This window comes from Citrus clementina, unplaced genomic scaffold, assembly GCF_000493195.1.
Source record: "Citrus clementina cultivar Clemenules unplaced genomic scaffold, Citrus_clementina_v1.0 scaffold_3, whole genome shotgun sequence".
Lineage (NCBI taxonomy): Eukaryota > Viridiplantae > Streptophyta > Magnoliopsida > Sapindales > Rutaceae > Citrus > Citrus x clementina.
The window spans coordinates 47,006,952-47,023,123 of NW_006262339.1; the positions used below are offsets into that span (position 1 = coordinate 47,006,952).

The 16,172-nt window shown below is 34.9% G+C and overlaps 2 protein-coding genes across 8 annotated transcripts; one reads left to right on the forward strand and one right to left on the reverse strand.

Moving 5' to 3' along the window:
* Positions 1–51: 51 nt before the first annotated feature.
* On the reverse strand, positions 52–6,996 carry LOC18048507 (chaperone protein DnaJ). 7 transcript variants are annotated; one of them, XR_002906399.1, is made up of 11 exons: positions 6,604–6,690; positions 6,006–6,036; positions 5,608–5,719; positions 3,494–4,880; positions 2,710–3,396; positions 2,535–2,618; positions 2,273–2,348; positions 1,849–2,165; positions 1,488–1,707; positions 772–1,030; positions 605–673 (listed from the first exon to the last, which is right to left on the reverse strand). XR_002906399.1 is itself a non-coding variant. In XM_024188060.1 (9 exons), exons 4-9 carry the CDS (start codon positions 4,829–4,831, stop codon positions 1,516–1,518), a joined length of 2,694 nt encoding a protein of 897 aa, XP_024043828.1. In that variant the 5' UTR covers positions 4,832–4,880; positions 5,608–5,719; positions 6,006–6,036; positions 6,604–6,690; the 3' UTR covers positions 1,315–1,515. The 7 variants fall into 7 exon arrangements, 5 of the variants coding, with proteins under 5 accessions (XP_024043829.1, XP_024043828.1, XP_024043832.1 ...); XR_002906400.1 differs by lacking the exon at positions 5,608–5,719; XM_024188060.1 differs by lacking the exons at positions 605–673; positions 772–1,030 and having other exon boundaries at positions 1,315–1,707.
* Positions 6,997–10,470: 3,474 nt separating this feature from the next.
* LOC18048509 (peptide chain release factor 1) lies at positions 10,471–15,338 on the forward strand. The gene is made up of 12 exons (XM_024187635.1): positions 10,471–10,689; positions 10,811–10,902; positions 11,035–11,133; positions 11,322–11,505; positions 11,642–11,690; positions 11,773–11,851; positions 12,063–12,137; positions 12,206–12,283; positions 12,426–12,584; positions 13,272–13,367; positions 13,454–13,662; positions 14,928–15,338. Exons 1-11 carry the CDS (start codon positions 10,527–10,529, stop codon positions 13,646–13,648), a joined length of 1,269 nt encoding a protein of 422 aa, XP_024043403.1. The 5' UTR covers positions 10,471–10,526; the 3' UTR covers positions 13,649–13,662; positions 14,928–15,338.
* The last annotated feature ends 834 nt before the right edge of the window (positions 15,339–16,172 follow it).

Consider the following 16,172-nt stretch of genomic DNA (forward strand, 5'->3'; position numbering starts at 1 on the left):
TCAAAAAAATAAAATAAAACAACCGGTATTCTATATTACATAAAAGCACTGTTAGGGCCGATGATTGGGACAAGACACTTACTACTGCCCCAAGTAACCTTATTGAAATCACGATAACCAGAAATATTCCGGGGACAGACATTAGAAAAGAGAGATTCAGAAAATTACATGTATTTACTAACATCTAAGAACCATATAAAGGTATAATAACAATTTGGACGATAACAAACCCACGTCATACTGCAAAAATATACTGTATCACAGGTACAATCTGAAGTTGTTATTGACTGTTCTCAGTCTCAGATCAAGCACCGATTTAACCTGGCCTTTTCCTTTTGCATGGAAAAGAGAATTTATTGACTGAAACCTTCTCAGTCTCAGATCAAGGAAGGAATGGATTGTGAGAAGGATATGCCTCTTTTTGCTTTTTATAAGCCCTGAGAAGAAACAATAAAAAGATAATTTATCACCAGTTCAATCCTCTAACGCGATTACGCAAAACAAAAGATCATCATCATCTAGATTGATACTGCTAATCACCTGGCAGCATTGAATCCCCCGAGTCCAACAGTGCCCAAGATAATAAAAAGGAAGGGAATTCCAATCAAAGGATGGTTTCTTCTTCCACCACTTGCCATTGGTACTCCAGTTCTGACAACTCGAACGCTTGTAGCTAACCAAGAAATAATATTACATCTACAGGCAGAACAAGACAGAAAAAATATAGCCAGAAGAATAAGCATTTCAAAAGAATTTCATTAAAGAAGTCACCTGAGGCTGGACCATTTCTTTTTGCACCTGTGAAGATTGAGAAAACAAGGATGTCAACAAAATATTAGCATTCTAACATCTTATAACCAATCAGAGTTTCCAATCATGGTTTGCAAACTCAATCGGGATGGACTTGGATAGTAGGTTGGACAACCAATAACTGACTCCAACCAAGATACTTCTCTCTCTTTCAGATTTGTAAATAGGCATACATATGTACGCATTGCAGGCTGTATTGTCCTTGGCAACCATAACTCGCCTACAAAATCAATAACTCGTAAAGCTAAGACAAGAAATTACCATACATTTCAAACAAAGAACAATATAAATGTCACAGGATGAGAGTGGTTACTGTACAACACCAAGTGAAACCATTTTTCTATTGATATAAAAGATAACAAGTAAACTTGCAGCAGCAAACTAACAGGGACAACTCAGTTGATCCAAAGTTCAAAGTACAAACAGGAAGTATGGGCAAGATAGGATCAACTTTAAGACTATTGGCAGAATATGCTGATCCTCTGATGACATGATACGAATATCTAAGGAAAATCAGAAATTGAAACATATAGCTCAAGGTCAATAGACAGTATACAAATAGCACCTTACTATGAGACATTGCACAACAGATTACAAGATAAGAACAAGAAATTGACAACATCAAATAACTTTCCACTAACAATTATTTACTGTCAGAATCTTATCTCACTGCTTACTTCAACTATGATGACCCCTCTCAATCAACTAATCTGTCAAATCATCATCAAGAAAATCAAGACCATCATCATCGGTGGTAACACCTCCAGCAGCAGGATTAACCTCCAAAGGTTCAACCAAACCAGCCAATGCAACCATTTCGGCAGATCTCCTTTCTTCATTTTCATTCTCATCTATTTCATCTCCATAAAATGGTTCCATCCCATTATAGAGGATCTCCTATAAAAGGGGAAAGAAACAAGAAATTCCACTCAACATCGCAATCATTCCAAGGAGAACCCATGCAAAAATACAAGCAGGATAATTTGTGGCCAATCCCCCATAAAAGAAAAAAATGTAGCATGCAATCATGTAATATACCTCATCTTCTTGTATGGTCTGTCTCTCTGACTCCACCAGCCAGTCATCCAATATGCTTTCCAACATGGCATTGTCAAAAGATATCGCATCGTCAGATTTTCTTCCCAGTTGGCACTCTCTAAGTCTCAAGTTGTAGTGAACATAAGTAAGGTCATTCCATCTCTTCCGAGACAGACAGTTACGCCTTCTGCTGTGAACTTGATCGTAAGTACTCCAAGTATGTTCACACCCAACAGACGAACATGTCTGGCTTAGTATGCGTATGGCAATTCGCTGTAGCTCCAAGCAACTTATCCCATGTTGTTGCCACCATGCAGCTAATAAGATAATAATAAACAGTCCACATTTATATCATCATGAATTTGGTGTACTGCCTTTAACAAATTTTTCAATAAATAAGTTCATGGAGTCCCCATTGAATCACCTGGATCAAGCTCGCTTCTAGTACTTATAGCCAAATCAGTTCCAAAATCAGCTCTAGCTGACACAAAATCAGGTATCTGGTAAAATAATGGCCAATCATCATCAAGATATCGAGAGACTTCTTTTAGTTGATTCTATGGCAATCTATTGATGCTCATGGAACATTTTCACCTTGAGACATCAAGTAACCAAATTGCTCTAGCATCACACATTAAATACCATATCAAAGGAAAACAAAAACTACCAAAATATAAATAAAAAACCTGCATGGATGCAGATATCCTCTTCCCATTATCCACTTCCAGACGAACAATACATTCATTTAGACCACGAATTATCTCAGGATGCTACAGTTAAATAGTTGAAAATTAAGATTAGAGAAAGAGGGTGCAGGGTAAGAAAGATCATTAGAAAGCCGTTATTTCAACATTTTCATACCATAATAAAATCAGGACGATAGCGATAGGATGGGTTGAGGAAGTAAGCTGCCACGTGAAGAGGATGATGGAACAATGAGTTCCACTGGCTGTCAATCACACTCCAGAATGGTCCGTATTTTCGTGCATCATCACCATGAATTGCCTTAATGGCAAGCTTAGCTCTATACATGTCATTATATAAAAATGAAATTGACCGGCTTTCAGTACTATCTATCTTTTGGAGAACTTGCACAATCGGTCCTAAAGATTTCTTCACATACTGCATCTTCTTCCAAAACGTTAAATTTAAGACAATTTTCTCCATTTCTTTACCTTCATCAGACTTGGAAAAGCGGGAAGAAAGCCATTTGTTTGATTGGAACAATCTCTTAAGACCAATCCTTTGGTCTAACAAACTCTGTAAAGTGTTAAAACTAGTGGCAAACTTTGTTGTAGCGGGCCTAAGAAGTTCCTGTCCCTTTGTGAATTCTTTCTTCATAACATTCAACAACCATGTACTATTATAAATGAATCTGGTAAGTTTTTTTGCTTTATCTAGGCATTCTCCTACCCACTTTATGTTCAGGATATCATCAAGCATTCGGTCAATGCAATCAACAGCACATGGCGTCCAAAATAGATTTCTTCGTTTCTCTTCAAGCATTTTCCCAGCAGCCTTGAAACTAGCAGTATTCTTAGTAATTACCTGTGATAGAAGTTTGAAGATATCAGATTAAAAAGTGGCTAGTTAAGTAGACTAAAAAGTTGAATTGTGGATAGATAAAATTGAAAACTTCAACTACCTGGACGACATTCTCCTCCCCAATCTCTTCTACCACTTTGTCCAACAACTTGAAGATGTTAGCAGCATCTTCTATTGAATCAGTGGCGTCCATAGAAGATATAAAATATAGACCACGAGGGCAAGAGACCAAAAAGTTTATTAATGTCCTACCCTGCACATCATTCCAACAATCAGCCATAACTGAACAACCAGTAATGGACCAAGAAGCCTTAACTTCTGCTAAGTTCTCTTTAATTGTAGCAATTTCATCCTGGAGGAATCGACCAGATATTAATCTACTTGAAGGTCCTTGTAAACCTTGGCCATATTGACCAACTAGCTCTAGCATGTTGTGGAAATATGGGGAGTTTGCAGCATTTGAAGGAATTCCAGCATGATAAAAGAACTTGCAGATAGCTGATATCACCTCCTTGCGGATTTTCTTCTCAATACCCGTCTTTGCCTTCACATGCCCAGAGTAGGGTGATGTCTGGCTTTTGAGTGACTTCAGGAACACAGAATCCAGTCTTGATCTTCTCACAGGTGGTTCAGTGCCATTGCCACTGCTACTAGGGGATCTACCCTTGACATTATATCTGACCTCAGTATCTGAAACTTTATCATCAATAGCCACTATGTCCTTGGTTACACATTGCAAAAACCTATTGTCATCCTCTTCCTCTTCATCCTCATTATCTGACTGCATGTAGAAGGCAGATATCTCCTTGGTATCTGGTTTCCGATGCCTTCTGCCAGTGCGGTGCCATTTCATGTTCTCCTTGATTTTGAGATACACATCCTCAGGTGCCTTATCACAATATGCAACTTCTCCAGGGATCCTTGCCAGATGTTGTTTAAAACGATTTATGCCACCACTAATAATTTTTTCACAATAATTGCATTTTACCCTTTTCTTCTTTTCGTCTTGGGCAACACAATGTTCCCATCCAGGGTCCATGTATCCTAATGATCGAAGAGGAGCAAATCTTATGACCAAGTTCTTATCACTCATCACTTTCTTGCCTCTGTGCTTATAACCTGTAAGTGCATCTTCTGTGTCATTATAGTCACTAGAGTGGAAACTTAAAGAAGCCTGTTCATTTTCAGATTGACTTCGTTTCCGACCAGACCGACATCCTTCCAGGTTTTTTCTCATATTCAAGCATACATCATCTGGAACCTTCTCACAGTGAGTAACTTCCCCAGACATTCGGGCTAGATGCTGCTTCAATCTGAATATTCCACCACTAACTATTTTCCCGCAGTAGTTGCATTTAACCTTCTTTTTCCTTTCGTCTTGGGCAATGCCATGTTCCCATCCAGGGTCAACATATCCTGTAGATCGAAGTGGGGCCATCCTTCAATCATATAACAAGCAGCTTGCAACAGAAACTTTATTTATTTGGCTGTTATATGATTGAAAGAAAAATTAAATTAAGTAAACGTAGAAATAGATTTTTTTTTAAAGTGTAAAAAATAGAAAAATAGAAAAGAGTATTCAAGTTTCAAGAGACGTCATACGCTTTCAGCACATGGATGTAAATGAAAAAGAAAAATTCTTGACATGGCATTTCGTGTTATATTTATCAGACATGCCAAACAATGTTGGTTTCGAAACATCTGTCAATTTAAAGCATTCAATGTACGCTATTTTTACATCCCATACCGTTATTAACATAAATACAAGTCTTGTTTCCCTTATTAAAAAAAATAAAAATAAAAATAAAGAATGCGCACACACACACAGAGACACAAACTGATATTCACTAGGACAACATTATCTCATAGTACAATCACTAAAGCTTCGACTATTATCTCTTTACATGAATTCCAGTCGTGATCAGACCAAAAGAGTCTCCCACTTGATTGAAATCTTCGAAATATTTATTAAGGAACACTCACATAAGTATACAAGAACTGCATTATTTATCAAAGAAAACTTTCCCAAAATGAAGACCATCAGAACTGCACGAATTCTGACTAATTGAGTGACCACATCTCAACTTGTCACAGGTAAAAGTGATCAAATGCTTTCCACTAATTTTTCCTAGATTCACAAGCGTAAAAAATGACAGTGGCAGAATTCAAGCAGATGAAAGGGACTCAAGAACTTTCAGATGTACACTAACTTGCCTGTTTTGAAACACAGGAAACCTTTTGCAAAGTGCAAATCACTTGTCACATGCCCCCACAAAGACGGAACTGCCTTGTATGTATTCCTCGGAAGAATCAAATGAAGCAGGATCTAATTACCAAAACTACAATAACAGGTAAGTTGATAACTTGAGAACAGGACATTAGTCAAGAAACAGACAGCTCAAAAGCATAGCATATACAAAACATTCAAGGTCATTTCAACATAGAATGCATGTAGCATCATAAATTCACTACTTTGAAGATCCAGACAGCAATTCTAATCAGGCATGAATGATTATCCAGCAACACTAGAAGTCCACTGGTGAGTTTGCAAACCATGATTTTCTGGATTACTTCTATTAATATTCACAAAAATGTGAAGAGATGAAAATTACCAGACAGCAGATAAGTGTAAGCTTCTGAAATCTGCAGCAAATACATATATCAGAGTCAGACTCCCTCCGGCGTTAGATAAGTAAACATATAATATAGATGATATTCAGAACAAATTAATGCACAGCTTGAAAATACGAAAACAAACTACAGTTAAGAAGCCAAATCAGACCCTTAGTTGAACTATAATGGAGCAAGATTATATCTTAAATCTTGTAACATAATGCTTTCAAAACAGTTTAAGCAACTAGCCACATACCAATTTGAACTTAGACTCAGCATCAGTCTTTCTCCCAACTGGAAAGAGATCGGGATGACACTCCCATACTTTCCTTTTATAGGCTGCTTTAACCTACCACAACACCAAAAAGCTGGCTCGGTCATAACCATATCAAAGTCCAGGAAACCAGTCCATTCGACTCAAGGTCAACAAGTCTAATCAAAACTGATAGTAGAGTGAGTCCAATTGATTCATTGGTCGTAATGACCAATCAGACTTAGAACGTAAACCCTAATGTTCTCGGTTTCTATAAAATACAAAGAAGATCAATGATCATATCAAAATTGAAAGAACGAAAATAAATAAATAAATAAAAGTACCTGAGAAGCGTTGGGGCGAGAATTTGGGGGGAAGCCTAGCAAAACCCTGGCTTCATCGCCCTGCATATTTCTATTATTTCTTTCGGGTTGTGAAATGCCTCATGATTTAGTTTGGACTTTAAATTTTTTGAATAAATTTTGAAATTTTGAAAAAAAATTTAGGTGTGAACGCTTTCTCGGACAAGTGTTTAATTTCTAGTGGGTGATCGAAGATTAAAGTTGAAAGTAGTTGTGTGTATGCGAAGATGCGTGTGTCTGCTCGTCGACCACATTGGCTTTTGGTCGGCATAAATTATTCATGATGAACAAATTTGGAAAAACTATATATGTATATATATGTATATCAACCCCACAGGCCACGGGCTTCCCCCGTGTGCTTGCTGCTTGAGCGACATCACAGGTGAAACGGTATTAAAACATCTCTTTTTTAACCGTTTTAGATAACTAACAATTTCAACACTAGAAAAATACTATTTGAAGTAATAAAACAGTCAAATAAAGGTGACTTGAGGTCATAATTTTGGAAAAAATAAAATTGTCTTCCCAATTTCCTCTCTCTAAAATTAGAACCACACTAAACCCTAATTGAAATACTCATAATTCATCTCATGATTTCAATTAGTTGGCATGGCTACGCTCTAAAGGACTTGGTTGTCTTTGTCACGGGCAGCCATGGGTTTAGTTGAGCGGCTAAGGGTTTAGTTGCATTAGTTGCACGTGTGACATGCCATATGTTAATTTGGTATCTATGGCTGCATGCAGCCATGGGTGGGGTTTGGTTGCCTTTGAGTTCTGAGAATTTTCTTAACCATGATAAGCAACTGTAATTGATAACTATTCAGAGAATTCAAATCTGGAATTTTGACTTCCAAACTAATTGGATTATTGTAAAACTCGGGTAGATTTTAATTTTACTTTAGTTTTTATTTACGGGTAGTTTATTTGAAATTATTTGTTGACAAAAAATTTTGGGAGAGAGAATATTGAAGTTGTATTGCATTTGTTTGCAAAAGAAAGTGGGTTTTATTAAACGAGGATGAATGAACAACAAGAACCTGTGAGTCTTATTAGATGAAGATGAATGAACAGTAGCTAATGATTTTAAAAATTTTAGTGCTTGAAATAGTTAAATTAAATTAATGTTAAAGCGCATTTTTGTCCTCCAAAGTAAAAATATAAGGGGTAATGATCATTTCATCTAATAATACATATACAATAATATAAGAGTGAAAAAAAAATAAAAATTTTGACTTCTTCGTAACTGTTTCAAATTGTACAGGTATTATATTACTCTTTTTAACTATTAAAATTAACGAAAAGATAATAAATTTTGGGAAATAACTTAAGATTTTAAAAAATAAAAGGGCAATTTAAATTTTACCCTAAATAATAAGATAAACTTCAAGTTTACACTCCACAACACCTTCTTCAGTATGTGGAAGTAAATTAAATAATTGGTTAATAAAGGATGGCTAGCTAGCATATTAATGTCAGCTATCTAATAAGCATGGCTTCTAAATTTAACATGGGAGGAATGACCACTTTCACTGAATAAGAAGCTATTTGGAACTAATTATAGAGTGTATTGTTTCTACGTCGCATGCTTACCCCCAGCTACAACATTGACCAACATCCGACTCATCCACTACTATAAAGTAGTTGAAAGTCAGGTCCATCCATAAATCTTCAAATGTTAGAAATAATTTTAGGGTCTGCTGGTTTTTAAACCTTTGCCCACATCCACTAATTTTACTTTTTTTGTATGAGTAGCTACTCAAGTTCAGTACTCCATACGAAACATGATCCAGTTTTATTTTAGCAAAAAGATTATGTTATAAAATCCTGTATGCAAAACACAATTAATATTAGGCATCAAGGAAAATTAGTTTAACAAAACTTGATTAATTCTTTAATTAAAAGAGGAAAAACTCTATCTAATTAATTAATTATTAGCTAGCTAGCTAGGTGTCTCTTCATTAATTGCTCTGATCCTTTTTTTTTTTTAGTTAATTAGGACCTCTCATCGGAGTGGGACATTTGAAAGAATATAAGAATAGTTAACTAGAATAGTTGTCTCGGTGTTTTCATTCGTCCTTGTGGTAGGTACCGTTGTTGGTGTCATTGCTTTCGTTCAAAGCAACGGGAGTAGTGGAAACGAGACACAGAAAATTCCACAGCCAAAACGGGCGGTGAGTGCGCCAAAAAACTGAATTCAAGAGGGAACCTGCATTAATACATACCCTCAATAATGCAAATTACATCTGACTCGAAGGAACTAGTCAAGGCTATAATCCTAAGAGCCCAGGAAGCCGTACAGAGATTGTTCGAATTGGATAGGATGAAATGGAGTGTTAGAATCATTGACAAGATTGAAGCTCTACAATTAATTGCTTCGCCATTGCTTCAGGAAGATAAATGATCGGCACACATGTCAGTTCCATACTATCTTACACTCTGTTCACGAGTATTTTCCTTTCATTTTCCTATATACTATATATATAATATAGCGAGGGTGAAGTGAGGCACGAAACCCAAATCGTCAAAATTCAACATTGCTATATATATGTATGCTTACAAGAGCATGTAAGACATATCGGCAACAATATATATATATATATATATATTTGGTCAAATCGTTTCCATTATCGTACAACCACTCCACCCCCCCCCCCCCCCCCCCCCCACCACCACCAAAAAAAAGCCGACTTAATAGTTCTTTTTCGGTCGACTGTCCACCACAAATATTCTTGGCGTAAATTTCCAATTACTCCATCCTAAAATGATCACTTTTAAAATATTCCTAAATTATTGTAAATTTTATGATGTTTAAAACATAAACAAAAACAAGAGTGGATTGATAACTTTTTATTTTTCATTATAAAAATAAAGGGTAAAGTTGAGGTTTATAACAATTTAAAAATGTTTTGAAAATTATCATTTTTACGGAAAGTGATTCAAAAATAACTCATATTGCTATCTACAACCATAATTCTTTAAAAGCGTCATATGGTGTGTGTGTGTATTAAAATCATCATTAGGAGAAGTTTTCATCATATAAATAATTTTATAATTCTCAATAAGTGATGTACGGAGTGGATATGATGTTGAAAATTATTGTAAACTCTGTACTACATCGTTACTCATGTCTTTTGAATTTATTTAACTTCATTCATCTTTCACGTCCAAAATATAATTAGAAAATGAAAAAGATGAAGAAATCGTTCAATACTGCCAATAAAAGTAAAAGGGTTTAAGGGGGTTTGAGATTACTTATGGTTATGGGAGGTTGAAAAGTGATTTAAAAAAATTAAAAGTTAATTTTAAATATTTAATAAATTCATTTAGAAACTTTTTTAGTAAAATGACAGAGATTTTCAGCAACAGGAAAAGAGCAGATTTTGAAAATATGATTTTAAAAATTAAATTTATAATTAATATATCCTCATCTATATTTTAAAAATTCAAACCTATCGTTATTAATTAAGAAATAAAACAGTACTATCAATTATATTGAAATAATAAAATATAAAATAAAATTAATAATATAAAATATTTATTTTAATTATCAATTATAAATACACAATAAAAAATATTATATGTATGTGTACATTTATAAATGTAAAAATAAATTTTATTTAATATTATTTCTAATTCCATCATTTATTTTTTTACAATATTTTAACAAAGATTTATTAAACACACGATACTGCTTTAAAACAATATCACTTTGAAAAATAAATTACTAAATATGTAATTAATTTTATTTATAATTAATTATTTCTATAATACAGTTAATTGTAATTATTTTAAAAGCCGCTAATCAGACCATAAATCTAACTGTACTAAGCGCCGCTTTTTTATATCGTTTGTGCACTACTTGGTTTGATAGAGTAGGAAGAAAAATAAAGAATCGAGAAAAAGAAATGAGAAAAGTGAACTGGGCAATTGCATTACATCTAGGAGCGTTAAGGCAACTGGAATCTAGTTCTTCAATTTCACATAGGAATCCTTTATTACATCAGAGATGGTTTGTCCAAAGAGCAGCCGCTACCCCTTCGCTCTCCAATTTTCGTTCTTATTCAACCGGTGAGCGAGTATTGCAGTTTTGTTTTTTTTTTAATTTTTGTTTTTAGTGTAATTGGCTAAAACTTAAACGTGATAATTTTGAGAAATTAAAAATGGATTATTGTTATTATTATTGTTTTAGAAATGCTATCGAATGACCTTATAAAGATAATGGAGCAAAGGGTATTGGCTATTGAGCGGAGAAGTGCTTGTCTTGAGAATCTGGTGAACCAGGTGATTAAAATTATTGTTCCTTAATTTTGAAAAAAATTAGTTGCATACATTTAAATGGTTATTGAGTGGGGTGTGCACTGCACTTCGTGGGGTTTAAGTTTAATAAGAATTTGCGGTGTTGATTCAAGATAGCCAGAAGCCTCACCAGCAGAGTATTCTAAGGCTAATAAAGAGCTGCGGAAACTCAGGGATTCCATGCAACTTATAAGTGAGTTGAGGACCAAACAAAAGGTGAACTACTTCTTGTGCATCTTTCTTGAGCTATTGGCTTTATATATATGGGGGAAAGATCGAAGAAAATACTGTTGCTTCTCTATGAAAATGATTAGGGAAGTATGATATGGCAGGCGCTGTATTACTTTAGCTAATGTTTGGTTAATGAAGCTATTTGAGTCATCTATCTGGATTGTAATGTGTAGGAGATTGATGGGTTGAAATCCCTGATATATGAATGTTCTGAAGATAAAGACATGCTAGATATGGCTACTGAGGAATTGTGCCTAGCAATTGATGAAGAGAAAAGATTGCAAAGTCTGCTTCTCAAGTCATTACTACCTAAGGACGATGCTGATGAAAGGGATTGCATTTTGGAAGTCAGAGCTGGTAAGTGATAACGATAGTAGTAATTGGAAGATCACGAGTTTTATTACTTCCTGTGTTTTGACGTCGATAGGCACCCTAATTTTCTTGGCATTTCCCCTCTTTTTGGTAACTCTTTTTCCTTTTTGTTTTTAATCAGGAACTGGAGGGGAAGAGGCCTCTTTGTTTGCAGTAGACGTGTTTAAGATGTAAATTTCCACTGCCTGTTTAGCAACTTCAGTCATACGTCTTGCATATCAAGTTCCTTATTGAGAATATGAATCATAACAGGTATGAGAGATACTCACAGAAGAAGGGATGGAAGTTTGAAGTTGTCGGTGTGACAGAGTCTGATCTCAGAGGATACAAGGTAAGACTTCCATTCTTCATGGATATTAAGTATCTCCTCCTGTACCTCATCCCTCCATCTTATTAGATGGTTAATGTTCACTGTTCAATAGTTAGGTATGGAGGATTTACCACCTATATATGGCATAATTGATATTTTATATCTTTCTACCACACTTGGAATTCCCATTTTCTTGTTTATCAAGTTACCTGGGTGTACTTTTTCTTGCCAGGAAGCTAGTGCGGCAATCTCTGGAGTTGGTGTTTATGGGAAACTTAAATTTGAGAGTGGAATTCACAGAGTTCAGGTTGCATTACCAACTATCCCAATTACTAATGATTTATAGCAGAACTTCTGACAATTTTCCTTTGACAGCGTGTTCCTTTGACAGAGAAGTCTGGACGAGTTCACACGAGTGCTGTGTCTGTTGCCATCCTTCCTCAGGCTGATGAGGTAATAAACTGCATGATTGAGGTTTTCTTTAATCACAATAATTGATACAGTTTCTGTTCAGTTGTCACTAGTGTAGTATTGGGACTACTATAATGCTTTATGATGTTCAATATCACCATTCTTCGGTTCTTGGATCTTTCAGGTTGATGTCCGGTTGAGGAATGAAGACTTGAGGATTGATACTTATCGATCTGGAGGTTCTGGTGGTCAGCATGCAAATACCACCAATAGTGCTGTTAGAGTAACTCATATCCCAACGGGGATGACTATTTCCATCCAAGATGAACGATCTCAACATATGGTAAAAGATTCTTAGTTCTGCATTCATGGAGTCCTCTAACTTCAAGTTTGTAACTAAACTGCCCTTTCTCACCATGTATAATTTTCAAGATAAAGCAGATTTGTTTGATTTGCATCCCTTGATCCTTTCCCCATTTTCACTTCTGGACCGGATGATCAAACTGCAGAAAAGAATGTATCTATTGATGAATAATTGATTAAAGTACAACTGCTTGTTCATGTTTTTGATCAACAGTTTTAGTCATATTTCTGTACTATGTAATAGCCAGTGTAAGGCCTATATTGCAGTGTTAGATTTTCCTGACATTTTTGTCCTCTCGCAAAGTCTCTAATGAGATGAGTTTTTCATTAAAGATTGGAGCCAAGTCCATAAACTGATTCAGGTCTTTCAGGTCCTTTTTTTTTTTTTTTGGGTTGGTCCATAGGGAAAAAATGAGATAATCAAGGACTTGGTAGTTCTGTTATCCTTGCATCTGATCCTTACACGCACAATCAGTTGTATGTGGTTATGGAACTTCGAACCTTACATTCTCTACCCATTTGCCACTTTGTAATATCATATATGCAGTAAGCTGTGTTAGTACTTCAAGAACCAAGGGTAATCTGCAAGCTATGTGCTTTGTGTTAATCTGTTTCTGATTTTCTTCCCTAAGTCTTGCTCTTTTTGCTTTTTGAATCTCTCTTACAGAACAAAGCCAAAGCACTTAAGGTGCTGTGTGCAAAGCTGTATGAAATGGAAAGGTCTAGAATTCATTTGAGTCGATCAAAACTTCGATCAGAGCAGGTAAAAGCATCTACAAGAGGAAGATTAGCATTTTAATACTGTTATTTTGAGTCAGGATGATATAGAGCTCTTGTCTCCTTAAATAGATTGGGAGTGGAGATAGATCTGAGCGTATCCGCACTTACAACTTCCCTCAAGGGCGTGTCACAGATCACCGTGTTGGGATCACCCATCATGCAATAAGTGACATGATGGAAGGAGAAAATTTAGATATCTTCATTGATGCTCTTCTTCTACAGCAGGAAATGGATGCAATTGCATCCTTCGGTTCTACTCAGTGATGTTACTCAAAAAGGTTTGTAACTGAGGCCTCCTTTTGGTGGTACTGCTCATGGTTCTCTTGTTTGTAGATTAATTTATTTTTCAAATAGTTTTCACTATTTAGTGTTATACTGTTTGTAGTAACATAGTAATATTTCATTACTTTTGATTTCAAGATTTGTCGAACTTTTCTGACCTTACATCTGTTGAAAAATGGGACACTGCTCTTCTAGAAGAGAATGCACCCAAAGTCTCACATGGCCCGCTATTTTTGGTGGTGCCACAATGTTTGAAGAAGAAAAAAAGAAAAAAGAAGTTTGAAGAAGAAAAATGCAGGCACGCGGTTTTGACAAAGAAAAAAAATTAATATTTTAATAGCCAATTTTGGCTATAAAAAGGGAGCTCCCCATTTCATTTTAGGCATTCAATTTTGTGAGAGAGAAAGCAGAGAGCTTGAGTGATTTTAAGGGCTTAAACTTATAAAGTTCTTCTGAATTTAGTAAGTGAGAGATTGAGTGTATTAGAGTTTTGGGTAGTGAGTCAAGTCAAAATATTACAATATTTGTAATCCTCATATCACTAATAAAATATTTTCCTTATGTCTTCGTCCGTGGACGCATGCTAAAAGCCGAACCACGTAACTTCTGGTGTCTCTGTGTGATTCTATTGTCTCATTATTTCTCAAATTTACTTTAGTTGCGTGTCTACTTCACCTAATCATTTTCCAACAGTGGTACCACTTACGTTATTCGACTTTTAGTTTGCGTCCACGGGCGAAGACAGAAGGAAAATATTTTACTAGTGATATGAGGATTACAAATATTGTAATATTTTGGCCCACTTCTAGAACTTCAATACACTTAATTCCTCACTCACTAATTACACAAGAGTACTAGAACTCTTAATCTCTCACACAATTCTTAATTTTTTCTCTCACAAAATGGATTGAGAATTGAAGAATGGGATGATAAAATAAAGGGGTGAGCCCCTCTATTTATAGCCAAAATTGGCTATTAGTTTAATATTTTTTTTCTTTGTCAAAACAGTGTCTCTATTTTTTTTTTCTTCTTCAAGTATTGCGGCACCACAAAAAATGGCAGGCCGTGTGATACTTTGGGTGTACCTTCTTCTAGAAGAGCGGTGTCTCATTTTTCAACAACATCTGTCTCCTTACTAGTACATATGACCGTATGTTACTGTAGTGACTCAAATCAATGTCAAAGCATTTATACATGTGTGTGTGTGTGTGTGTTTTAGAAGACTAAGCAAATGCTCTTGGATGAATCGTGAATTTTACAGGCAGGTTATGCAGGTTAGGAAAGCATTGGCACCCGTTTTATCAGGCCTATATTGCAGAGTCAGCAAATAGAGATGTTTGATACAATACATGATATTTAAGCCTCAATCTCCACAGCGCACTACTGGCTTAAGTGCCTCGCCTTGGTTACTGGATAAGTTACAAGTTACTTTCTTCGTATAGTATTTATGATTATTATTTTTGAACTTTACGTTCTTATTTAAGTAATGACGACCCACAGAACTATAGCGCGGATGGAGAGTTATTTCATCGTCATTCTCGCCTCGTTGGGACAATTATCGGCCCACATGTCCAAGTGGATGATAAAATTAGATTAGATTATAAATGTTATCCTTTGGACCCCGCAAATTATTTACTAATTTATGTAGATGATAAAATCATGATAAGTTGTCTAATATAATAATAAAGTTTGATAAAATTATGATTAGTTGTGTAATCTTGAGGACAAAGCTGTGGTCCCCCGTCATACAGTATCCTCACCTTTTGACTTTTGTGATTGTACTACTGCTAAATTTCATGGAGTTACTTTCTTTCTTTTATTTATTTAATTATGGGATCCTGTTTGGAATTAATGTTGTAGAAAAAAATTATAATTATAAAATAAAAGTTAATTATATGTATTAAATATAAATTTTAAATAATAATTTTTATGAAATTATTAAATATATAATAGATTTTTCATTATACAACTAAAAAATCATATTAATATAGTTTTTAAGTTACATCAATTGGTGTTTACGAAATATTTTAGTCTTGTAATTTTTAAGAAGTTACAGTTGTTTAATTGCAGATAATTTTTATATTACAGTAGCTGGTGTTTATTAAATACTTTAATTTTATAATTTTGAAATTATAACTGTTCAATTTCAATTCCAAATGTACTCTAAGTGTTAAATGCAACTTTTAAATATCTCGTAGCTAGCAAAGAATTGGATTTATGAAATTGAAATGGCTTAATGAGAAGTATATTAGGAAGATTGATAACAACCTAAAAGCATTAAGTAGTATATGTGATTTTTTTTAGCAATATCACAGCTAGGGTATTGCTTAAACATGTAAAAATTGTGTTCACTAACTTTAACTTACTCTTTATTTACTCCTTTCATTCTCATTTTTGTACACCATACTATTAGCTAATCTATATCTCAACCTGAAATCCTTCCACTTCCATCTCCGAGAGGTGTATCCAACAAATTTCTTCCTAAAACGATGTCAGTTATGGTCGC

Bases quoted from the DNA above. Each gene is read 5' to 3' on its own strand.
- LOC18048507 (XM_024188060.1), bottom strand. From the start codon at position 4,831: ATGGCCCCACTTCGATCTACAGGATATGTTGACCCTGGATGGGAACAT. The intron at 3,397-3,493 runs GTAGTTGAAGTT...CTTCTATCACAG, and splicing joins GGGAGGAGAATGTCGTCCAG to GTAATTACTAAGAATACTGC. The intron at 2,166-2,272 runs GTGATTCAATGG...TTATCTTATTAG, and splicing joins TAGAAGCGAGCTTGATCCAG to CTGCATGGTGGCAACAACAT.
- LOC18048509 (XM_024187635.1), top strand. From the start codon at position 10,527: ATGAGAAAAGTGAACTGGGCAATTGCATTACATCTAGGAGCGTTAAGG. The intron at 12,138-12,205 runs GTTGCATTACCA...TTCCTTTGACAG, and splicing joins GTGGAATTCACAGAGTTCAG to CGTGTTCCTTTGACAGAGAA. The intron at 12,284-12,425 runs GTAATAAACTGC...TGGATCTTTCAG, and splicing joins TCCTTCCTCAGGCTGATGAG to GTTGATGTCCGGTTGAGGAA.